The 23,430-nt window shown below is 55.9% G+C and overlaps 6 protein-coding genes across 6 annotated transcripts; 3 read left to right on the top strand and 3 right to left on the bottom strand.

Annotated features, from left to right (window-relative positions):
- Window positions 1-138: 138 nt before the first annotated feature.
- SLS55_000669 (uncharacterized protein) lies at window positions 139-1,410 on the top strand (the record flags this gene model as incomplete). Its single annotated transcript, XM_066772179.1, has 2 exons — window positions 139-295; window positions 410-1,410. The coding sequence occupies 2 exons, from the start codon at window positions 139-141 to the stop codon at window positions 1,408-1,410; spliced, it is 1,158 nt and encodes a 385-aa protein (XP_066637458.1).
- A 4,411-nt stretch (window positions 1,411-5,821) lies between these two features.
- SEC7 (guanine nucleotide exchange protein for ADP-robosylation factor) lies at window positions 5,822-11,916 on the bottom strand (the record flags this gene model as incomplete). Its single annotated transcript, XM_066772178.1, has 3 exons — window positions 5,822-7,229; window positions 7,281-7,644; window positions 7,695-11,916. The coding sequence occupies 3 exons, from the start codon at window positions 11,914-11,916 to the stop codon at window positions 5,822-5,824; spliced, it is 5,994 nt and encodes a 1,997-aa protein (XP_066637457.1).
- Window positions 11,917-12,669: 753 nt separating this feature from the next.
- Window positions 12,670-13,996, top strand: LAT1 (pyruvate dehydrogenase complex dihydrolipoamide acetyltransferase component (E2); the record flags this gene model as incomplete). The annotated part of the gene is made up of 2 exons (XM_066772177.1): window positions 12,670-12,867; window positions 12,926-13,996. 2 exons carry the CDS (start codon window positions 12,670-12,672, stop codon window positions 13,994-13,996), a joined length of 1,269 nt encoding a protein of 422 aa, XP_066637456.1.
- A 4,005-nt stretch (window positions 13,997-18,001) lies between these two features.
- On the bottom strand, window positions 18,002-18,811 carry SLS55_000666 (uncharacterized protein; the record flags this gene model as incomplete). Its single annotated transcript, XM_066772176.1, has 1 exon — window positions 18,002-18,811. One exon carries the CDS (start codon window positions 18,809-18,811, stop codon window positions 18,002-18,004), a length of 810 nt encoding a protein of 269 aa, XP_066637455.1.
- Window positions 18,812-19,801: 990 nt separating this feature from the next.
- On the bottom strand, window positions 19,802-21,523 carry SLS55_000665 (uncharacterized protein; the record flags this gene model as incomplete). Its single annotated transcript, XM_066772175.1, has 3 exons — window positions 19,802-20,831; window positions 20,883-21,370; window positions 21,428-21,523. The coding sequence occupies 3 exons, from the start codon at window positions 21,521-21,523 to the stop codon at window positions 19,802-19,804; spliced, it is 1,614 nt and encodes a 537-aa protein (XP_066637454.1).
- A 671-nt stretch (window positions 21,524-22,194) lies between these two features.
- SLS55_000664 (uncharacterized protein) lies at window positions 22,195-23,275 on the top strand (the record flags this gene model as incomplete). Its single annotated transcript, XM_066772174.1, has 2 exons — window positions 22,195-22,657; window positions 22,728-23,275. 2 exons carry the CDS (start codon window positions 22,195-22,197, stop codon window positions 23,273-23,275), a joined length of 1,011 nt encoding a protein of 336 aa, XP_066637453.1.
- Window positions 23,276-23,430: the final 155 nt, after the last annotated feature.

Raw genomic sequence — 23,430 nt, 5'->3', positions numbered from 1 at the left:
GTCAAGGCAGCTTCCAGCGCTTGCCCCCCCTTCCACAAGTCGAATCCTCTCGGAATTCGACTCCTCACACGTCGGCAAAGCCTGGACTTCTCCCTTTCCGTCTCCTGATCGGAACGACGACACAACCGCCAAGCAACCATGGCAGGCTTCATCCAAAACTATGTCATGGGCATGGTGCAGAACGCGGCGACGGGGGCCGCAACCTACGCCATCACAACGGGCGGCCGCTACGTCGGCGACGCCGTCATCGGCGCCGGCGACCTGATCGAAGGCGCCGGGCGCAACGTTGGTAACGGTCCGTTCCTTTTTCCCCTCCACCCACCCCTCTCCCCGGGTGATGATCCATCACTGGAGATGATGCGAAACCAACCCCCTTTTCCCTACCCTTGTTATTGACAACCAAAACCAGGTGTCGAAGGCTACATCGACCGCTACGGCAATTGGATCCGGTCCTACGGCGACGCCGCCATCGCGTCGACGGCCGCCTCGTCCGGCACACCCGTCAAGCCCGTTAAGGGCGGTGCTGCCAACAAGAAGAAGGCTCTCCCGTCCAGTAAGACGCCCAAAGCTCTCCCCGCACCGCCCGGCAAGCCGGGCCTCAAGCGATCGCAATCGGACTCCAAGTCTCCGCTCTCATACGACCCCTCGAAGGCGCTGCCCAGCTCGGGCGTGAAGAAGGCGCTGCCGCCCGCGACGGGCAAGGGCGGCGGCACCGAGGGGCTGAGCAAGGGGCAGCTGGCGAAGCTGCGCGGCATCAGGGCGGAGGATCTGAAGAAGGGGACGGATGGGGCGAAGAAGGGAGCGGACGGCGTGAACAAGGGCGTTGGAGCCGTCGGGGGTGGGGTGAACAAGGGCGCTGGTGCTGTGGGAGGTGGAGTCAACAAGGGCGTCGGTGCTGTGGGAGGTGGAGTCAATAAGGGTGTCGGCGCTGTCGGCGGTGGGCTGAACAAGATCGGGCAAGGTGTTAATGGTGGAGCGAACAAGAAGAACGAAGCGGGAAAGAAAGACGCCCCCGGCAAGCCGGCGTACTCGGCGAGCGTGGCGGGAGATGGGGCTGCCGCGGCGAAGAAGCCGTCGACGGGCGGGGCCACTGGGCAGAAGGGGCAGCAGTATCCGAAGCCATTCTCACCGACCAGGGCTGATGGGAAGGTGGTGATTTCCCGGCAGTCGAAGCCCGGTGCAGCGAAGCCTAGCGGTGGAGCGGGGGCGGGGGCGGGCAAGAAGGACGGCGTGAAGAAGGATGATCAGGGTGGGGTTGACTTTATGAGAATGTACGCGGAGGATCCGAAGAAGAAGGGACCTGGGAGCGTCGCAGGGAGCGTGAAGACGAACGCATCGAAGAAGGCTGGTGGAGGTAAGAAGGACAAGAAAGACAAGCAGGAGACGAGCGGGAAGTACGACTTCTTCTAAGCGGAAGAAGCGAACGAGGATTTAATGAGGCTTTACGACTTACGCAAAATCAAAGAGGGCTATTTTTCTTGACTCTTTCCACGCTGGCATTTGGCGGGTAGGTAGCATTTCAGAATGGAAGGAACGCACGTTTCTGGAAAGTGGTTGCCGCCGTCTTGACTCGACTCTCCACAGCCTACATCCATCCAGACCGCGCCCACACCATGTCCCCACCCCTAACCCGCACAGGTGGAGCAGCTTGGATCTCTTGAGCTTCTTCACCGCCATCTGCGCCGCCCAGCTGGCCGTTTTTCTACATGCAGGCGGTCAACCAAGTACCAATTGGCAGCCCTCCCCCCCACCAGCCTTCACCACCACCACAGCCGCACACGATCGCAGCGATGCCGATCCCAGGGCCCAGGTTTTGAAGCCCATCGCACCCCTCCCAACGCGCGTATGCACGTCTTCGATTCGTCGGCATAGCGCCCACGTCTGCCGCCGCGCCGCACACGTGCAGCTCGGCCATCGCGCACCTTGGCCCGCGCACCGGACACGGCTCAGTACAAGCGCGTCGAGTCCCAGCACGCCGGTATCGATGCAAGAATAGCGCCCACGGCCGGGCCTCGCCATTGGGCCGGGTGGGGGCGCTGAACCTCACCTCGCTTGTTTATTTTCGTTCGTGGCATGGTGTTGTGCGGCGAAGGGGAGGCCGCCTCATGTTAGCGTGAGGCACAGCAACGACACCAACGCTGTCGAGCATCTGGTCCGGGGATTTATTTGAGTAAATCCCTCCTTCATCCCGGCCTTCGCACGCACGGCCCGGGGACACAGCCCGTTTGCGCAATGCGAGAGATGATGCTGAGCCTTGCGCTTTGACTGTCACGGCAAGTCGTCGCCGGGCGCCGTTGCGGCGTCGAACGGTTGGGGAGTTCAAGAGCATGGAGAAGCCAGGGATCGCCTTGAACGCTTGGTCCGTTCGTCGAATGTTTGTGTTGCTGCCTTGCGGCCACGGTGGAGACCAACAGCAGTGCACCTGCATGTGGGCGGCAAATTGATGTGACGATTCCCGGATGCTGGTAGTTAGCATCGCCATGTTCCTGGATGTCGCCCTCCGCGTCGTCGCCGGACCGCTGCCTACGTGCGCTGGTCGCCCGTGCGCCCGCCTGTCAACTTGTCACATTCCGGCCTCTCGAAAGCGAAAGTCGGCATGCGATATGCTGGAGAGCGGCCAAGTGTCCGGTGGTGTTGGTGCTGATATATCCGTTATTTCCACCCGCTTTGCTATCGCTCAACTCCCCAACAGCCCATACCTCGGCCTCTCATAACACCACCTTGGTCATTGGACCTTTCTCTACCTGCTCTAATCTTTTCCTACCAAAGGCTTCACACAGCTCAACCTCATCACACATTACTGTGATAATCTTAACGCCCTACCACTGCCTTCCGGCTTTTTAATAGCTCTTTTCGTCCACAACACGCTTCGCTCTCTGTCTCCTTTAACAAAACTATGACGAGCCGATTCTCCACCTCCACTACTAGCTCCTCGCCCACCAATTCTACCTATATTTCCTCGCCCCCGTTCTCGCCGCCTCTTCCCACCTCATCAACGCTTTCTTCCAACGCCCACTCCGTCGCCCCTACTGCTCGCCACGGCAACCGCCACACATCACGCTGGCAACCTCTCTCGCAAGACGGCCTCCCCCGGTCCTCCAACAGTAGTCTGAGTGGTCCGCACCGTTTCCACTCACCCGGAACGACGCCCGTCATGAGTCCTTCGCCGTCCCCGCGACGCTTGACACCTCCGGCCAACACCACCACCGCCGCCGCCTCCACACCATGTCCGGCCCAGCCAGCTGCGCCATCTCCAGAACCCTGTCGCAGCAACACCCCTCGTGATGCTCTGGGCATAGAAGAAGTCGACGATGGCAACAAGAAGAGAAACACGACCGCTCTTGGGAGGGTGGGGAGGTCGGTGGGGAGGGGGTTGAGGCAGTGCTCGGGCTTCTTCAAAAGGAGGCCGGATGCGCCGAATGAGGTTGAGGAGGTGCCAAGGCTGAAGCATTGGTCGGAACTGTGAGCTGTTGGCGTGTAGCCATGAGTGGGGGGATATTGATTGTTGGTATGGCTATCGAGGAAATGGTACGCATCGAAGGTGGGGTGTTCATATGTGTCTGATAGCGCGTGGTTGGGTTTCTTTTGCCATCGGAGGCTTGGTTATTGGGCGGTATACTGAGCGCTTATTTTGTCCTTTGTTGTCGCTTCCTTGTGGCGGTATTCTGAATCTGACGGAGCTGGGTTAGAGGTGCACGATGGGTGCTTTTACTTTTGCCTTCTTACATGCGTCCCATCACATGTCTGACAAAGTGCATTATTGAGTGTAATGCTGAATTCCAGGTGATTGTTCCGCCGGCATTCAAGCATGTGATTACTGCATCCAGCAAGCTGCTCAGCTTCGACGGTGTGTAGGATAAATAAGACGGCCAACTTCATTTCCGCTGAGCAAAAAAACCTCGGTACAGACAAGCGACTGCACCAGGAAAGAAGCATTAATTGGGTTTGCACTAGTGAGACACCGCCGAGCATGGCTGTGACAATTACTGGTCGCCCTTATTCCAATGACTCTGTTCCCAGGGGCGAGTCACCGCCAAACCTCCATCACTCATAGTACCGCTCATTGCCAAATACTGCCGCTCTCCGCTCTCAGTATCTACCGATAATGCTGCTGTCCTTCATCCTTCGGACACAAGGATGCCGTTCATCCCCGTTCATCTACCCAGCACACCAGTTGCGAATAATGAAAAGGAAACGCACGCTGGCATGCAGACTAGAGACAGCCCAAAATCCCAGATAATAGGCTGCATGGATGGCAGAAAAAGTCAAGCGGTGGAGGTAAGTTACTGGTTCCCGAGGCAGAAGGACAAAAGTGTATATGACGGGAGTGTGTGGGGACGGAAAAGTTCCACTGTGCTGTGCTGATCGGAGGACCAAGCAGGGCATTCATATAGCTATGTGGAACCAGACTCGGCTTCGTACACGAGGGCCTGCTGCCGCTCGGGCGTCAAGCCATGTGCGGCAACTACACACACGCGCACGCGTGAGTCACGGCACAGCCGGCGAGCCTGCAGGCATGACGTGCCGCAAAGCACCTACACGCACGTGCGTTCGTAAAACCATCCATTGGATATGCCACCATCTTCCCGAAGCCCAGTCATGAGTCGACCGGTGCAGGTGTTTGTTGACAATTGGCGCGCACCTGACGTGACCAGCGATCGCGTCGGAGTATTCAAAAACGCACTGTATCAGTACTGCTTGAAGTGGACATAGCTTGCATGACAAGCTCGGAATGAGGACATCGTACGATGCTACTGTCCTGTGTCGCTGCCTTGGGAAAAACTGAATGGTAGCGAGTTGCACAGTCACCCAGCCAGATACGGCTGACCGATCACGCTGCCGCCAAACTTCAGAAACAGTGAAGCTTGATGCAGTGCATCATCGTCTTGCTGTGCCGCTGTTCGCCATCTTCAAGGAGCGCTGTATCCCACTTAAGGATGGTTCAATGTCGTGGCCGGCAGCGAAGTGCCATACCTGCTCACCGCAAGAAACCGAAAGAAAAGGGGAAAGAGAAAGTGTGCGCTTGCATCTTTTCTGAAATAAGAGTGACTGGATTAGCGGGTGTGAGGAGTTGCTATCGGGGGAGCTCGTCCTGCTTAGATATATCCGATTTGGGTCCCACCCACCCCGATTCTCGCAAACTATGCAATTGACGTGTCACGCGGGGGTTGGAGTAGCCGCACACCTCATACAGTAAAGAGCACGTGCTGTCATCTTGTGGCCCTCCACGTCTACCATTCAGTCGAGTATTCAAAGGCCAGCGACATCTCCGAGGGCGTCTCGTGCGCATCAACACCGCATCAATGCCGGATAACGCACGATACACCGAGGCACCAGTTCCGTTCACACTCAATTACAAAGTGAAGGTCTAAAAGGTACAACATCCGAAGTTAAAACTATCTCCCTTCGACTACATAAGATACCAACAACAACAAGAAACGAACAGTAGATAGGAGAAACAAAAGATTCTCCCCAAGATATATAACGCCCCAAATGACAGCCAGACCGAAAAAAAAGAGCCTTGCAAGCTAGGCAAGAAGCCCGGAGCCGACTTAGCCCCTGGCCCAGCCTGAATTCGCATATCCATGCTTTTTTGTTTTCTCTTGTCTTCCGGCTGTCTCTGATGCATGCAACGACGACAATTGATTCCCTTTGCCACCCTTGCCCCTCCGTCCGCCTTTGCCCACCCCCTCCCCCACCAACCACATAAATAACCGTCCTCGCATAATCCGTCTCATTACAATGGGCATTACCGATCGTCGTCCGACCACACTCTTTACCTCCCAAACCTTCTAAACACCCTCTTTCTGGTGTCTGTCCTCTACTTACTCGCCTTGCTCCCCCTTCTACCGAACACGCTCGGCCTCCTCTCCCCCAGCGGACTGCCCCTCTCGACCACCAGCCCACCCGCCTCGATACCGACCTTGACCTCCAAGATGCGCTGCAGCAAGCCCTGCACGCTCCGCTGCAGCTCGAGGCCCATCTCCCGGTTCATCAGCCCCACGACGAGCGGCGCGAAGACCTTGACGTGCTTGTCGAAGTCCTGCTCGGGGAAGCCGGCGTAGCCGTCCAGGACGTCGATGACGACGGGCCGCCACGTGACGATGTTGCGCTGCTGCGTCTCCTCGTCGAGGTGGATGTAGCTGGTGACGATGTCGACGCACAGCGGGATGAGCGCCTGCTCCGTGTTGGCGCGGTTGAGCCGGCGCTCGCTGCTCGTGTCGTGGTACATGCGGAACAGGATCGACACGTACACGGCCGCCGACCCGCTCTCCTGCTTGAGCAGGTTCGGCGGCTGCTTCATGAAGCCCTCGCGGAACAGCTTCGTGCGCAGCTCGCGGTCCTCGTTGAACCGCTTCGCGAACTGGTACGACTTCTTCAGGAGCGTCATCAGCCGCAGCAGCTGCGGCGATGGGATCTGCGCGTACACGTCGTCGTTGGAGAAGAGTTCGTTGACCGTCTCGATCATCAGCAGCTGAAGCACGCATTTGGTGATGATCTGGTTGAAGAAGCGGCGACGGGCCGCCGTCACGACTACTGGCGCTTGTTGGATCCCTTCTAGAGGCTTGTAGTCTTCGAGATCCGTCCGAGGAGAACCGTTGGTGCCATCGTCAGAGACAGCTGCTGAACCCCGTCGAGGGCTCATGAGACCGTTGATGCCCAGGGCGTTGGGGTCCTCAATGTCACTTCTATCGTCCGAATCTAACGGCAGGTCGGACATACTTGCCGTGTCAGACATTGCCCTCGATGCCTTGGATCCATTGATCGTCGGGGTATAGGATCCGGCCGTAGCGGCGGAGAACAAGGCAGTGGCCTCAGTCCGATGGAACAGATCGACAAAAGCGCTCACAATCTTCTCCCAGTGTCCCTCACTGAACTTCGTGACGTTCTGGTGAACGAGCTGCTGTAGACAGTTGCTGCCAATTCTGGCAAGGGTATCATTCTCTTGGCAAATGCAAAGAGCCAACAGCTCGAGGAAGCGATCGAGCATGTACTCAAGAGCTCCAAAGAAGTGGGTGAAAAGGGCAATCATGTGCCTCAGGGCCTGAATAAAGGTTGTCGATAGCCAGACAGTGAGTTCTTCGTGGTTGAGTGCATTCGACATCTCGGACTTTGACCTGAGGACCATGAAGATGGGATAGAGGATTTGGCGCCATAGGGTGTCCCAGAAGTCGCGAGGGAAAGCAGCGCCGTACTGTTGTAGCGTGTCGAAGAGATAGGTCAGAGCCCTAAGAAACACGTAAGTAGCTGACTTTTGCAGGTGGTAATACGAAGCTTACCGTGATCGAACTTCCAGATCTTCGCCAGTCATCAAAACATCATGATAAGCGAATAACACGGGGAACCAGAATTGTTCTTCTTGCGTCTGACGAGTGGGCTGTTTTGGTACACCGGTTGCCTGAGGCTCATCCTTTGGCTTGTCCGAGCCGATAGACAAGGGGCATTCGGGTGTCCTGAGCATCTTGGGAACCGTGGACTTCAAAGTCTCGATTGCCTGCAGTGATTTCCTCTGGAACTTATGGTTCTTCGAGAACTCAGTCAAGCAGACAATCAGATCGGCAAAAGCGCCCTGCGAGATAACAACACCGAATCTGGTATTGTAGATCTGTGTGATGTTGTCGAATGCAAGATTGACGATGCCCTCTGTGATGGAGTCAGAATACCAGTCTGGAGATGGGGATGAATGAACTTACCATATGGCTCCTTTGCAGCGACGGTGAAGACGCCAAACATAGTTCGCCAACCACTTCTGATGTTTTCTCCTCTTGCTTGGATCATTTGAATTAGACATCTCAAAACCATATCCTTGACAGGCACGACGCCCGTATTCTTCATGATGTGCTCGAACGGCTTGAGGAAGTCCTTCTGGAACTTGAAACCCGGCAACTCTCCAATCTCCAGGAACTTCATTGAGAGCTGACGCAGGGAGTTCAAAGCAAAAAAAACGACGTTGGTGTTGGTGTGGCAGCCGACTTGGTTGAAGTGCTCTCCCAGAATCTGCCAGATGTTGGTCCACTCAAAACGTACACGGTTCATGTTATAGCTGGAAATCTCAACCAACTTCTGGAGACTGTAGGTGCGTGGCGATTCACTTTGGCCTGAGGACTGGATTTCTTGCCAGCTGACTTGCGTCAGCGCCCTGACAAACTGCACAATTGCTTCGCCGGACAAATTGGCAGTATTGGTGAAGATCCTGTCCACTGCTCGAACCATGTCTGCCGAGCGGCTCTCAACAGCCGCTTCTGAGTGATACAGAGCCGCAGTTCCTGACCTTGGTCGGCTTTTGTTGGGGGCCTGGAGAGATTTTCTTGATGGTGTCGTCGAAGCCCTGGAGGATGCGGAGTTGCTGCGCATCAAGTCGGGTACTGCGGTGTCCTCAATTCCCGCAGAAATAAGCTGGAACCGATCTAGTTGACTGATGCAGGTGAGAATCTCTCTCCAAGATTCCTTGAGGAGGTTGCCTTCGTGCTGGGCCACTTCCAAAAGTGCGTACAAGGCCTCGATATTCTTGGCCTTCATCTCAGTCAGGTTGTACAGATTGGTGAACCGGGACAAAGAGGTCACGAAGGCTTGGCGAGGGTCCTCAAGGTCGAAAAGACAGGCAATACGGATTGCTAGCTTCTGGCCTTCCATGCAAAGCTTGATCGTCTCGAGGTTGTGGGTATCCTGAGCAGGACCGGAAAGCGCGGTGAGGAAAGGCATCCAAGTAACTTCGAACATGGGCCCAACGTGCTTGAAAGACGAAGCGGGGATGAACTTGGACACAGGGAATCGAGTCGGGCCTCGTCGCTGTGCCCTGAGCAAACTCTTGTAGAGTTGCTCGGTTCTGTTGGCCATCTGCTCGGATGCTTGGATATAAGCCTCCCTCTGCAAGTCCCTGCCAACATTGGCGAACGCCTGTCCGATGTTACCGAGTCCACCGCCCTGGTTGGCCTGTGGGAGCTGGCCAAGATTTGCTGCAGTCTCACGCTCGGTGTCAAGGACGATCTCGTTGCTGGCGATCTCATCATAAATACCCTTAAGGTACTCGTCAGGCAGATCGGCGTTGTCGTTGATTCCTCTGTTGTTCTTGATGAAATCTTCGGGAGTCATACGCGGGCCTTTCATTTTACTGCTGTGCTGATCAGTGTTCAGCATAATGACCGAGTAGGCGAGCACGTATGCGGTGTCAGCGTTCGCAAAGGCGCTCGGATTGCCGGTCATGTATCTTTCGGCAAACTTGAGCATAAAGCGATCGATCTTTTGTGCTTCTCCTGGAAGTCGGAAGCTCTGGAGGAATCGTCTTAGGGCGTCAACGAAACGAGTTTTTGCGAAATCCATCAGATCAACAAAAGCATGCATGATCTTGACGTTCTCCTCATCACCCTCTCCGAGATATTCCCCGAGGGCGTTCTTGTGTATCTGTTCGTTCGACAAAAGGAACCTGGCGACATCCTCAGGAGAATTTGAGGGAATGAAACCGTCCGAGATCAGAAGTTTCATCCCTTTCTTCGGCTTGTAATTGAATTGGCGAATTGCATGGTTTAATGCAGTCTTGCGTTGCTTCGCCCTCTCTAGCTGACTGGGGTCATCCTCTGGAGCTGGGGTACCCGGGCCATTAGGGGAGTCTAGTGCTGGGGAAGCCGTCAGGTTGGCTCGAGTATCCAGAGACTCTCGGAGATCCTCATGTGATGGTCTTCCGTCATTCGCCCGCAAGGCAGCAGCAGCATCAGAAATGCTCTGCTGAGACCAGTTGACCAATGACCGGAGAATCTCAACCAAAGCTTCAAGTGACTCTTGCTTCAGTGAATACTCCGGAGGGAAGCCATGATCCATCTCGTTTCCAGGTTGCAGTGAGAGCGTTGCGAGTGAGGGCGGAAGCATCGCACGAGACTGCCAATCTGTCGGGCTAGCTGCTTGATGCTTTGCGTGATGTTCCTGGTATGCCAGTTGTTGTTGTGGCGTGATTGCGACGGGTGTGCTGCATATCCTTGCCAGGTGTTCCACGATTTTCTGGAAGTGATTGTCAAGTGCGCTCCTGTCGCAGTCATAGTTAAGATATATCTCCACCAATGCTCTGGGATCACCTCCAAGGCGATGGAGGATTTGAAGAATATACTGCTTCTGGAAGGCAGGTGCGCTACGCTTTTCCAGAACTGCCAAGTAGATCTCCTTCATGAAGACCTCAATTTCTTTCTTGAGCATGACTCGCAGCTGATGCAGCATGAGCCAGAAAATTTCACAGCTGATTTCGAAAACTTGCTTCAATGAGCTAGCACCATTCCGGCTCAAGCTGAGGCAGAGGTATTGCTTAATGGCCTGGACAAAGGTCGTTGGCTCGGCAGTGTTGCTGCTTCTGATCGTGGCGTAGGGGGAGACAAAGACAGCAACGTTATTGTGGAGAATGGTGTGGATGATGTGAAGCGACAGCAACTTCGACCTCATGCTCTGAGACCGGACATTCTGGGCTTCTTCAAGAGGAACAGATTTGGTGCTGAGGCGGCACATGGCGCGGAAGACAAGGTACGCATCCTTGACGTAGATCTCGTCTTCCTCCTCCTCTTCGGTGGGGTCTGTGCTCTCTTGGCCATCATTAGACTGGAGGGTGTTTGCACGAGAGGGAGTACGGCGGGGTTTGTTCCTCGTGACGAGCGTGGGTGCGTTATCCGCAATCCTTGCGTCATCGAAACTCTTGCGATTTTCGAAGCTCTGAAGAGTTATCTTGGCACCATCGTCCTTCTCCACGGGCAGGTCCGAAGCATTCTCCGATGTCTCAGCATCATCCCCATTAGCGTCTACACCTCCTATGTCGCCGCCCTCCGGGGACACATCGCCAGAATTATTTTTGTGCAGGGATGACTTGGATAGGTTGATCCTTGCTTCCTTTACGCGTAATCTTGACTTTACCCTCTCGAAGACTGTCCCAACCATTTGAGTCAAGGCGCCCTGGGCGACTTGCTGGTTATTGCTCGATTTCGAGTGCAGGAAGACATTGTAGGTTTGCCTGACGGCCTTCAGAAGACCGGCCCCGTGCACAACGATCTTGTCGTTCAAAATCGCCGACAAGAGAGACTTGAGGATCTGCAATTCGATATCGGCGTGGGTGGCATCCATCTGGAAACAGTCGCATATCGTGTCGATGGCGCGGTCGATGAGAGCGGGCTGTTCCGGAGAGCCGGCGGGCTGCTCGGAAGGGTAGGAAAAGTACGAGTAGCTAATGAGCTTGCCAATACAGTCGAGGGCAGTTGTGACCACCTGTATCGTGTTTGCCTCTGTCGCCAGCTGTAGAGGCTCGAACAAAACCTCGGGGTCGATGCTGGATGGATCGCCATCGCCCTTGATGGCTGACAGCGCCTTCTGAGTTGTGTCGGCCAACTTCTTGGTCTTCCGTGCATCCTTTGACGCGGCAATAGTTTCCAGCGCCGTCACCACGAAGACGAGCGAGCTGCGTGTGGTTGTCTTCGCGGTCGCGTTCGTAGCTGCAGTCGACTGTGAATCTGTGCGCAGGCGGACGGATGGGGACGGCGGCACGGTGTGGTCGGACGAGTCGGTTGGCGGGCGATCTTGCTGGTCGCTGTGTTCGCTCGAGCCCTCCGGTAAAGATATTCTCGGGGGAGCTGGTTGCCCTGTCCGCGGCGATTGGGGCTCGTCCTCGCGAGAGCCATCTTCGGCAGTCTCCGGGGCCGGCGCAGATGCCTCCGCGGGGGCAGCGTGTTCTGTATCCTCCAGCTCTTTCTTCTCGCTCTCTTCCTCTACTTTCTCGGGAGCCGGAGCGGGCTCTGCGGGCTCTGCAGGCTCCGCGTCTGCCTGGGCGGGCGCGTCCTCCTCGGCTGGTTGATCATCTTCGGACTGCGCGGGATGCGGAGCTTGCTCCTCCTCCCTATGCTCGTCTGACTTGGTGTCCTGGTCGTCCCTCGGCGGCTCGCTGTCGGCCATGGTGTCCAATTCGGGGCGTCGTAGGAGGAATCGGGGGCAGGTCTCAGCGCATCGCGTGGTTTTGGCGGAACGGCAGCTGAGGCTGCGGTGGCATCAAATGTTCGGGTCTGGGGGGTCCAAAGTGCAACGTGCCGGGAGGGCTAGTGATGTAAGCTGTCCTTGGTCCCTCAGCGCGGGAGCCAGGGCTCGCGTCCTAGCGCTGAGGCTTGGCGCGGCGACGGCCGGCCTACGTGCTCCGAAGCGGAAGCCCCAGCAAAAGTATTGCGTTGAGCCGCTGTGAAGACAACACCCTCCACCACTCTTCGTTTCATCCTCCTCCACCCCCCAAATCGCAAAGGGTCTCCAGGCTTCGGAGCTGCTCCTCCCTCCGACTCTCCGCCCGCTGTTTTTGCGCCTGTCGCAGCATCCTTCTCCCTCCGACAGCCTGCCCTCCACCACCCGCCCGTGCCGCCATCATGTCCGCCGCCGCCGCCCTTTCTCGTAGCTCCTGCCTGCGCGCCACTGCCGGCCTTCGCACTCTGCCCAGGTCGCAGCTGTTCTCCGCGTGAGCTCAACCAATGCGTCTCAATGGCACTGAAGTTTTGCTGACATGCGGCTTTTCCGCGCCCCAGACGATCGGCGCCCGCCATCTCAGCTCTCGCCCGCTACTATGCATCCAAATGTTGGTCCCACGCGCCTGACAACTCTCAATGCGCGACCTGTGAGCACTGACATGATTTTCCGACAGCTTTCCCCCCGCACTCGGTCGTGAGCATGCCCGCGCTGTCGCCGACCATGACGGCCGGCAACATCGGCGTGTGGCAGAAGAAGCCGGGCGACACCATCTCCCCTGGTGAGGTTCTTGTGGAGATCGAGACGGACAAGGCGCAGATGGACTTCGAATTCCAGGAGGACGGTGTTCTCGCTAAGGTCCTCAAGGACTCTGGCTCCAAGGACATCGCGGTCGGCAGCGTAAGCACAATTCCGGTCCCGATCAGAAGCCCGAGAGTTTGGATTGACAGGACAACAGCCTATTGCCGTTATGGTTGAGGAGGGTGGCGATGTCTCCGCCTTTGCTGATTTCACTGCCGAGGACGCTGGTGGCGATAAGGGCGCTGCTGCTCCGCCCAAGGAGGAGCCCAAGTCCGAGGCTCCCGCTCCTTCTGAGGCTCCCAAGCAGGAGGCTCCCGCTGCCAAGGAGTCCGAGTCTACTGGCGGCCGTCTTCAGACTGTTCTTGAACGCGAGCCCGTCATCTCCCCCGCTGCTAAGAAGCTTGCGCTCGAGAAGGGTGTCCCGATCAGCCAGGTCAAGGGCTCCGGCCCCGCCGGCCGTGTTACCCTGGCCGACATCGAGAAGTTCCAGGCTGCCGCTCCCGCTACTGGTGCCGCCACCGCCTCCTACGAGGAGGTGCCCGCCAGCGGCATGCGCAAGGTCATTGCCACGCGCATGGCCCAGTCGCTGCGCGAGAACGCTCACTACTACGTCTCTTCCTCCATCTCCGTCAGCAAGCTGCTCAAGCTCCGCACCGCTCTGAACGCCTCAGCCGATGGCGCCTACAGGCTGTCGGTCAACGATTTCATTATCAAGGCCTGCTCCGTTGCGCTGAGGAAGGTCCCCACCGCCAACGCTTCCTGGATTGAGGAGGGTGGTCAGGCCGTCATTCGCCAGCACAACAACGTCGACATTTCCGTCGCTGTTGCCACCCCCACTGGCCTGATTACCCCCATCGTCAAGAACGTCACTGGCCTCGGCCTTCAGTCCATCTCGGCGCAGGTCAAGGACTTGGGCAAGCGTGCCAAGGAGAACAAGCTCAAGCCTGAGGAGTACCAGGGTGGCACCTTCACTGTGTCGAACATGGGCATGAACGACGCGGTTGAGCGCTTCACGTCGATCATCAACAGCCCCCAGGCTGCCATAGTTGCCATCGGCACTACCAAGAAGGTTGCCATTCCTGCTGAGACTGAGACGGGCATTGAGTGGGACGACCAGATCGTCATTACTGGTTCTTTCGACCACAGGGTCGTTGATGGTGCCGTTGGTGGCGAGTTCATGAAGGCTCTCAAGAAGGTGGTTGAGAACCCTCTGGAGCTGCTCCTGTAAGTTGAAGTGGCGAAGGTGGATGCAAACAGCGAAGCCGAGCGGAGCATAAAAGCTTTCGTTGGCAGAGATAAGGGACGAGGACAGGAAGGATATTAGGAAGGTGGTGGTCGTGGTCGTTGGGTATTTTGTGTACATCTAACCCAGCTCCTCTTAAGGTTATCGTGGTGCATTGTGGGGTTGTTTGCGAGAAGAAACCCTATTCCCCCCAATTATTTCTTCTCTCCTAAGCCTCGAGTTCTAGACTTCTATTTCTTCTCTTTTGTTGTACGAATCACGTCGTAGGCAGGCGGGGCAAATGCGTAGTGTGCACGCGTTTTCGCGGTTTTTCTGATCTTCTGATCTCTCTCATGGTGGAGCTTGCTGCATCGGCACCTCGCGCGCGTGTAACAAAAATAGTCATAGTGCCATCTCCATCTTTTGAAATGTCATATCCGAGCCTAGCTTCACCGGTGCGTGTCCGTCTGCCCTGTCAGACTTTTTTGTTGGTGATTCCGACACCCTGCTTTTTCCGACTTCTGGGGGGCGGAACGGGCGGCTCGGCTGCCAAATTTAGCAATCTCCGACGCGGGCCGCCCGCGTCGGACTTCGGAGAATCGGTTGGGGGTGGGCTCGCTCGCATTCTCTTTCCTCTCAGCTTCGTAATTGATCAGATGTATATGACTTGGTTAATCGCCATCTGATGATAGCCTCCATCCTTTTTTCCTGCTCAACCTAGAGCCGACGAATACATGGTTACTCAATGAACTCTGATTCGTAGCAGCCCAATTTTGACCGTCATCTTTCCAACACTTTGCACTAATCAAGTGACCGAGCCCATGTGGTGCTCCGCTGCGTTGCCTTCTCGGCTTACCTCAACTTTACTGAGGGTTGGCTGCGTGGAATGTAGTACAACGTCTGCTGCATGCGTTGACTTCGTTACACTCTCCAGCGCCAGCAAATGCGAGGATACAACCATAGACCTGAGCTATATAGAATTGCCCAGCGCTCAAGCGTATACATAATTGGTATAAGCAGTACTTAGGCGGCTTGAGAAATATGCTCGAAGGGAGTTGAGTTGTAAAACACGTTCGTCGGGCACGAGGTCTGTTCGCTTAGTATTGCAATAGTCACGTTCAGAACGCTTTAACTACCCGCCATTTGTTACAATTTCCGGGGTTAGACCTCGTATGCTGTGAAGGAAGTGAAGGGTGATCCTTCCTAATTCCTACATCGCAATGCGTGCCTTATCGTTTAGGCCATAGTGGATGCTTCCTGCTCGATTAGGCTTAGCTTAGGTATCTATTGATGGATGGTATAAACTACCATCCGCCGCCACCACTTGAGTATTGATCGTCTTTTGCACTCATCACTTCCATTGGTGAGAGCCAACCCATCAAGAGGCATCACGTAAAGAAGTTCGTCAAACGACCGAGAAGTAAACAGGACCTCTTGAGCCTCCACGCGTGAAGTCACAATACTCACTTCCTCTATCAGATCTTTCAAGACTCTGCCATCAAACCATCGACATCCATCTATACTTCCCTTCCATATGTTGTCCAGGTTTGAAACCTGTTCTCCAAGCTGTCGTGCGATGCTTTGATGTATGCCGGCGTTCCACCCGATCACTTCGTTTCGGACTAAGCCATTTTAGGCGAAAATTGCACGGCCGTGCATTTTTCGCCTAAAATGGCTTAGTCCGTGTCTCCATTGAAGTTTTTACTTGCATCTCATAGCAGACACAAATCATACGAACGGGATTTTCCCCTGGATCCCAGAATTAATTCGAAATGCCTGGGGTAGAGGGGGAGCGAACCAGGCCCATTTTTATTCCCCATGCTCCTTGCAATTCAGCTCCCCGCCATCTAGCTCAGATCAGTGATCAACTGCGAGCACAAAGCATGAGGCGCTACCCGGTTGTTTCCAGCAGCGTATCAACAGCCCGGCGGTGCCCTTGACTGTGGAGCCTGGCATAATATGTAGCTCCTGCTGGCAAGGCCTGCCGTTGCCAGCCGACTTCAGCACAGATCGGCAAGGCAGAAGGTGCTTCCAATTCATACACGAATTACGATGCTTCGGTAGCTTGCCGTGGTGCGCACTGAACTCAAGGCAGCCAGTGAGCCAGATGTGTTTGCTCAGTTACCATCATCGGCGGCCATGGATAAGCCATCACTTTTCTGACCTTCTCTCTATCACCAGACCTTTCCCGGAAGCATGTTTTGTTGCTCTGACTGAAACAATTGGGGAGATGGATGAGGGAGGAGAGATGAAGGGGTTCCGCGCCCCAGGATGACTCTGGTCCTGCCCAAGCGCACACATCGACCCAATAATGCAGCGCTGCTGATCTGTGGCTGTACTGCGTCGGATCATCTTGTTCTGTTCCCCGCCAGCGCGTCTTCGTCTGCCTCTTCCCGTTCTCCCTCTCTTGCTGTTGAGTCATGGCGCACCGCAGATAAAGCAGGACGCGTCTTCTCTAAATAATCCGCGGCAAGTGGTTATTCATTCTTCTCGGCTCTACTCCTGAGGCCAACAATACTTGTCATTTTCCCAAGGAAGCATTTGACAAGATCTCGGAGGCGTTCTCTCAGTGTTGGGGCCCTCTCCGCCTGTCTTCATTAACGCCTTGCTAAAGGAAATGTTCAGTATAACTTGAGCATTGAGGCATACCTCCGGACCAGAAAGTGAAAGCTGCTTTAGGCTCAAACCTGGGCAAGGTAGGTATCATGCCCAAAATGATGCATTTTCCTCCATGCGTTATGCTAACTCTGACGTCCTCAACCCACAGGAAATATCACTCCTGACCTACATGATGTCCGACAGCAACGGCGGATCTTCACACATCTACCAACAGACAACCTATACGACTGAAAGCCCCGGACTGTCCTTGGATTGGGCTTGGAATGTCATCAGCGAGGAGTTGAGCAAGCAGCTCATCGATATGACGTGCATCAAACGAGAGGTGCTCTTCATGGCTCACAATGCTCTGATTCACGGCACTATCTCGCCCCAGCAAGTTCCGGTATTCATGAGGAGCAGGATGTCCAGCCTGGGCTATCGGCAGCAGACTTCGCACGTGCAGACAGCCAGCACACAAAGCAGAGAGTTCTCCGTACCAGACATGAACAGTGGATGCATGGTCTCGAGGGACGAAGAGATGAGCAGCATTGGGGTCATAGACTCGTCCAGCAGCGCTGGGATCGCTCGGCGTGGCTACGCTTGTCAAGGATGCAGCAAATCGTTCACGAAGGAGTTCAACAGGGACCGACACTGGGACTTTCATTGCGAAGGAAATCCGAACAGGAAGTATTTCCCGTGCCCTGAGTGCAAACAGCAGTTTACGCGCAAACATCACATGGACTTTCATGCCAAGAATAAACACCAGGGCTGAGCGGTGGCGGATACCATGGACAAAAGAATTCAATATCTGGGAGAAAGGAAGGGTGATAGTGAGCTGAGCGGGAATATGTATTTGGGACGTGGTTACAGCAATCGCATTTGGTAATTCGAGTGGATATGTTTGATGGTGGGGAAAGAAATTCACCTTTCTGATGGGAAGTAGCTTGGAATCGTTTGGGATGCACGGAGACTATTGGGTTTTGTTCTAATCAATGGCGTTTCACGATTCCACATCTCACAGAGTGAATGGAGTGAGTGCTCGGATCATGCGCTTTCGACTTCCCAGACGATAAGGCAGGCCTCAATACAGTATATTGTGTGGTCGAGAACCATCAGAAGTTGTGCTTCATACAAATGACTTGATGTATCACGAACTTGATACATGTCAGTGCGTGTGAAAAGAATTACTGGAAGCTTGCAATCAAGGTTACTTCGAAGTATCATTCATGGTTCTACATTAACATGCGTCAGTATATCAGGGACCCTCAGATAGCAGGACCACCCAGAAGGACCGTTCAACAGTAGCTCAACGTGTCTCAACCCCAAACCTGAAAACAAAACATCATAGGAAAAGCTTCCGCAGACGCTGAAAACACATTATGCCCCAACTCCCTGACAGCGCCCAGACTCCCCTTATAATCCCCCCTCCCGTCTTTCCTCCTCTGCCGCCCTCTTCTTCAACGCCTCAACCCTCTCATCAAGCAACCACATGGCATACACCCGATGCAACCTGAGCCACCACTCCGGAATCGTCTTCTGCTTATGGCCCTCGTCGGCCACGCGCTCGTAATCCTGCGCGCACGCATACCGCACCTCGACCATGCCATCGCCATCGGGCTCGCCCACGGCGAACTCCTGGCGGCCGCCACTCATCAGCCGCCACGGATACCCCCAATCGACGGCGGCCTTGTGGAAGAAGCCGACGGCCTGCGGCGGAAACGCCCACCGCACGAGCAGCGGCTGCGGCTGGTTCAGCGCCGCGATCGGGCGCAGGAAGCGGGACGCCGTCGACGACGACGACGACGGAGAAGGTGGCCGGACGACCTCGAACAGGCCGTTCAGCAGCCGCTGCCGGGGGTGGAAGCCGCGCTCGCCGGCGTCGCCGGCGCCGTGGGCGAAGCTGCCGAGCACCTTGCCCTCGAGGCGCAGCGCGGGCGACTCGAGGAAGAGCGTCGCCCACGCCTCCTCCGGGCTGAGCGCGCGGCCGTCGAGCGCGTGCCGGCCGTGCAGCGCCTTCGCGGGGACCCTGGCGCCGTAGATGTCGACGTGCGGCGTGTGGTCGGTGACGGGGAAGGCCGGGCTGCGCAGGGCGGCGGTCGAGTGCTGCGCTTCGGGCCGCAGGCGCGGGTAGGAGGCCTCTAGCCGGTTGATGGTCGTGTAGATGTAGTAGGCGGGCGGTGCGACGGCCAGCGTCGTGAGGATGAGGGTGCGTGTCGCGGGCATGGTTGCAGTGTCCGCTGATTCGGCTAGCTGGTGGGCATTGCAGGAGAGCACCCGCAATGGGAGGTGTCGTTCTTTATGTATGTAGGTGTGGTGTGATGAGCTCTCGGAGCTTCAGCGATGTCGGGTGATCGACACGACGTGGGTGGGTGGAGCTGTGGGCGCGAGTTGTCAGGGCGTGGGGCTGCTCCCCGCTTTCGTCAGAAGTCGTTGCCTGCTTGGCGGCATCGGACCCCGCCCCTTGCATCCTTCTCGGCATCTTTTTACTTCTTGATATTAGATGGCACTTGGATCAATGTTTCACGTGGATGGGATACCTGATTGATGGTACAAACAACTTTAATTTCAGATTTAAGCATCGGACTATTGTATGTTCTTTAGGTATGCAGCGTTGAATATACCCTCAATGCGATGAAGTCAACCCGGAACTTACCTTTCCCTACCTTGAGGCTTCATATACCTAAGTATCTTGCTTGTTGTGAGCCATAGTGCCTGTGATCATTGAGTACAGCAGTGGCTGGTGCGTTGATACGTGCGTGGACAGCGACTGCACATATAGTGGCAACAAAGGCACACGACGTCGGACGCATTCTGACCACGACACTGACAGCAAACCCATTCACTAGGCTTCTTGTCGTTGATCGGGGCATTGCCAGTCTGGGTGTCGTCGGCCTTGCACATGTTGAATATGTTGGTGTCGGCAAGCGAAGCTGCTTCGAAGGGTGTTATGATGACTCGATGCCTTGGAAAGAGTCAGTGAGTTGGTACTCGTTAGCAACTACTTGTCTGGCGAGCCATGGTGGTGCTGTGCAGTGTGGTTATGTATGCGGTAGACCGGCAGATAATGTCGTTGTCAAACCTCTGAGTTTAAAGACTCTTTGTACTGTACAGTGTTTTACTGGTCTTTGTTCCCTGGAAGCGGGTTATTTATACTTTATATTCTTTATGCTGCTTTGTCGTCCGGGTGACTCGACCCCTCCAACCAAGGTCCCCTTACGCACTCCTCTCCACCACCCTGATCGGCATACCCTGGTTCGGCTTGGCCGTCCCAAACAGTACCGGATACGCAGGCCCTCCCAAGTAATCAAACTTGCTATCCACCTTCTGCGTGTAGCTGGGTATAATCTCAAACTTCCTCAACATCAACGCCATCACGATCTTCACTTCGATCATCGCCAACTCCTGCCCAATGCAGTTCCGCGGGCCGACCTCGAACGGCCTCCACGCGTGCGGGTCCCTCAAGCGCGGCTCCAGCTCCTCCGGACAGCGGTCGCGCAGCCAGCGTTCGGGCCGGAATGAATGCGGGTCGGGGAAGTAGCGCTCGTCGCGCATCTGGCCGAAGCCGGGTGCCCACACCATGAAGCCCTTGGTCTCGAAAGTCTCACCCGTCTCCGGGTCGACGATTGGGTACGGAGTTTCGCTGCCACGGATGGTACCGGCGGGCGGGAAGACGCGCAGGGTTTCCTTGATGATGGCGGACGTGACGGGCAGCTCGTTGATGACGTTGGGGCGGGCGGCGATGGCGGCGGCAGCGGCTGATGGGTCGGGTCCCAGCACGCGGTCATGTTCAGCGCGGACCTCGTCAAGCCAGTGCGGGTGCTTGTGGAGGGCCCAGCTAATGTAGCAGATGGTGCCCGAGGAAGTGTCGTGCCCAGCGAACACGAACGTCTTCATCTGGTCCTGCAAAATCGTCATGTACTCGCTGTCAATGGCAGCGGTGGTGGGGTCTTGGCCCATGGCTTTCTTGTCGGCGGCGAAGGCATCGAGGGCGAGATCGATGGCGTATAGCGCCTTTTTGCCTGACGGACCGGCTTTTTGACGCTCGGCCCAGCGCTCTTCGATGACACTCCCGATGGCCTGGTTCATCTGTCGCTCGTTGGACCGCATCTTGTACATTCTCCATGGGTCAAGAGCGCGGAGTGCGGAGAATCCGGGTAGGGAACCAATGGAGACCCAGTAGATTTGGTCACGGAGCGCTGCTTTGTAGCCCTTTGCTCCGGCTTGGGCGGTGAAGGCGTTACCACTAGGATGATTGTCAGCGACGTTCCCGGCGGGGTTTAGAAGTCCGACTCACAGAATGACATGACCAATGATTTCCACGGTAAGATCAACGACGGCGGGCTCCATCTCAAAGACTTCGCCGGAAGAGGCGTTGGAAGAGAGGAAGTCCAGGAACTTCTCCGTCTCGTGGACAATTGCAGGGACGTGCTTGGAAAGATTGGCGGCGGAGAAGGCTGAGTTGAAGATGCCGCGCCACCTCTTCCATTCCTCGCCCTCCATGACAACGAGGTTCCGCTGACCGCCGAAGGGCTGCAGCATGACCTTCATGCGGTTGAACTTGGCGATGTTAGGCTTGGTGGTGATCTGCTCGGATAGCTCGTTGGCGTTGACCAGCAGCCATGAGTCGGAGAAGGGCCAAAGGTCGACGTAGAAAGCACGAGGCAAGTTGTACTTTTTCCTCAAGAGGTAACCGTAAACCGCAGGATGGATACCCGGCGGCAGCTCATCTGCCAGTTCCTTGATGACTTTGGCGTGACCGAAGAGCGGATCATGACCGGGCGGCTGGGGCTGCGTAGCTTGTGAGTTTGGGACTCCCGGGCTTCATTGCATTGAACCTACCAGGCCTTTGAAAGCCGCCCGTTTCTGGCGCCAGAGAAGTACGACGTAAAGCGCGCCTGCGGAAAGCAGGGCGACGAGAAGGAGGCCGGACGCCATGATTCAGGAATTGATTCGACCGGGGGACAGGGTCAAGAAGACGATGTCGCGGAGGAAAAGGCCGCGGAGAGAAGGACGAAAGATAAATGTCCAGGCTCGCACGGTGTAGCTCGGTTTCGCATTCCAGGGTGTGCAATTAGCAACACACGATTGGTCGGGAGCAGCGCACAGGACGGGGCAGATAGCCCCTACCCCATACGGAGGCGGCAGTTTCGGAAGGAGGTGGCCGCACGCCTCCTCGCGTCTGGCGGCGCAGCATGGCAGGCCACGAGGCCTCAGGAGATCCAAAGACGTCAGGACGCGAAAGGGTCGCGTTGGTGGCACAGCAAAGCTGCCGGAGGATGCGCGCCGCTTGCCCAGTCTGGCCAAGTGCAGAGAAGTCGTTGCGCTAATTCTTGCCGATCCCCGGTGCACCACCTTACCCTTCTCTCACTTCTTGACATTCGCCCAGTATGCTCTGTCCTCGAGCGTCCCTCGTCTCTTCTCCGCCGGCTCTAAACTGCCGGAAAGCGGGACGATGAAGGCAATGCCTCTTCTTGCCGTTGTCATGGAGACGGGTGTGGCGGAGCCGTTGCTGCCTGCTTCACATCCAGACTTCATAAGCAACGGCTGTTTGCTTTTCAACGCCCAATTTCATCCCTGCGATAATCCTTGACCTGCAATTCTGCGAAATGGAGAACTCCGAGTCCACTCATCAGCCATCGTCACCGGCGCCTCCCAAGCTGCCTTCCAACTTCAAGAAGGAGCTCTCGAAATTCTACATCAAGCAGCAGAAGCGCAAGGTCCGCACCGGAACCTTGCCTTCTGCCTCGGTCGACATCCCGCTGGAAGACTATGTCTCCTTTTGCAATCATCTAAACTCCTCCACCCGCATCATGGCCCTGTTCGGTGCCGGCCTGTCAGCAGCTTCGGGCGTGCCCACTTTCCGCGGTGCTGGCGGCTTCTGGAGGGAATATGATGCCACGACCCTGGCCACGCCTGCAGCCTTCTTCGACGACCCCTCTCTCGTATGGCAATTCTATAGCTTCCGGCGGCATGCGGCGTTGAAGGCGGAGCCAAACAGAGCCCATGTGGCGCTGGCCAAGCTCGCCAAAACAAGGCCCGACTATCTTGCTGTTAGCCAGAATATCGATGGTGCTTACATTCCTACTCCGGCCCCCACGCCATGGTGGACCTGAGTGAGCTAACGAGTAATGTCCCCCAGGCTTATCTCAACGCGCCAATCACCCGGCCGAAAACATCCAGCTCGTTCACGGCTCGCTGTTCGACATCAAATGCTCGAGCGACAAATGCTCTTACTTCGACAAGGACAACTTCACGGACCCCATCGTCCCCGCTCTTCAATTGCCAGACGATGTCGACATCTCCGATCCGAAGATACCGCTGAAGGATGTCGCCGTTGAGGATCTGCCGCATTGTCCACTGTGCTCGTCGCTCCTACGCCCGGGCGTCGTGTGGTTTGGCGAGTCTTTGGCACGATCCTCGGTCGATCGTATTCATGAATGGATGGACAAAGGCCCCATTGATCTGATGCTGGTTGTTGGAACCACTGCTGTCGTGTACCCCGCCGCCGGCTACATCCATGCCGCAAGAGTCCAGGGTGCGAGAGTTGCCGTCTTCAACATGGAAGAATCCGAGGAAGAGGGGGCAGCATCGAATCTCAAGGAGTGCGATTGGTTTTTCAGAGGCGATGCGAGTCGAAACGTACCTGAAGTCCTAAAGGAAGTCATCGGTGTAGTGCCAGAGGCTTAATCCACCTTGGTGCACACGGAAAGTTGTTCTCATATAGTTGAGCTGAACTGCTTTGTACGAGCTGCAGGCACATCCAGACACATTAATCCATTTGACAACTTATGCTTCCCCTGGGCTGATTTTTGGAACACTTACGTATTTGTCTTCGTGTCACA

This window comes from Diplodia seriata, assembly GCF_021436955.1.
Source record: "Diplodia seriata strain FDS-637 chromosome Unknown scaffold_1, whole genome shotgun sequence".
NCBI lineage: Eukaryota > Fungi > Ascomycota > Dothideomycetes > Botryosphaeriales > Botryosphaeriaceae > Diplodia > Diplodia seriata.
Note: the sequence above shows the minus strand (reverse complement) of the source record. Positions and strands in the feature narration are given on the sequence as shown.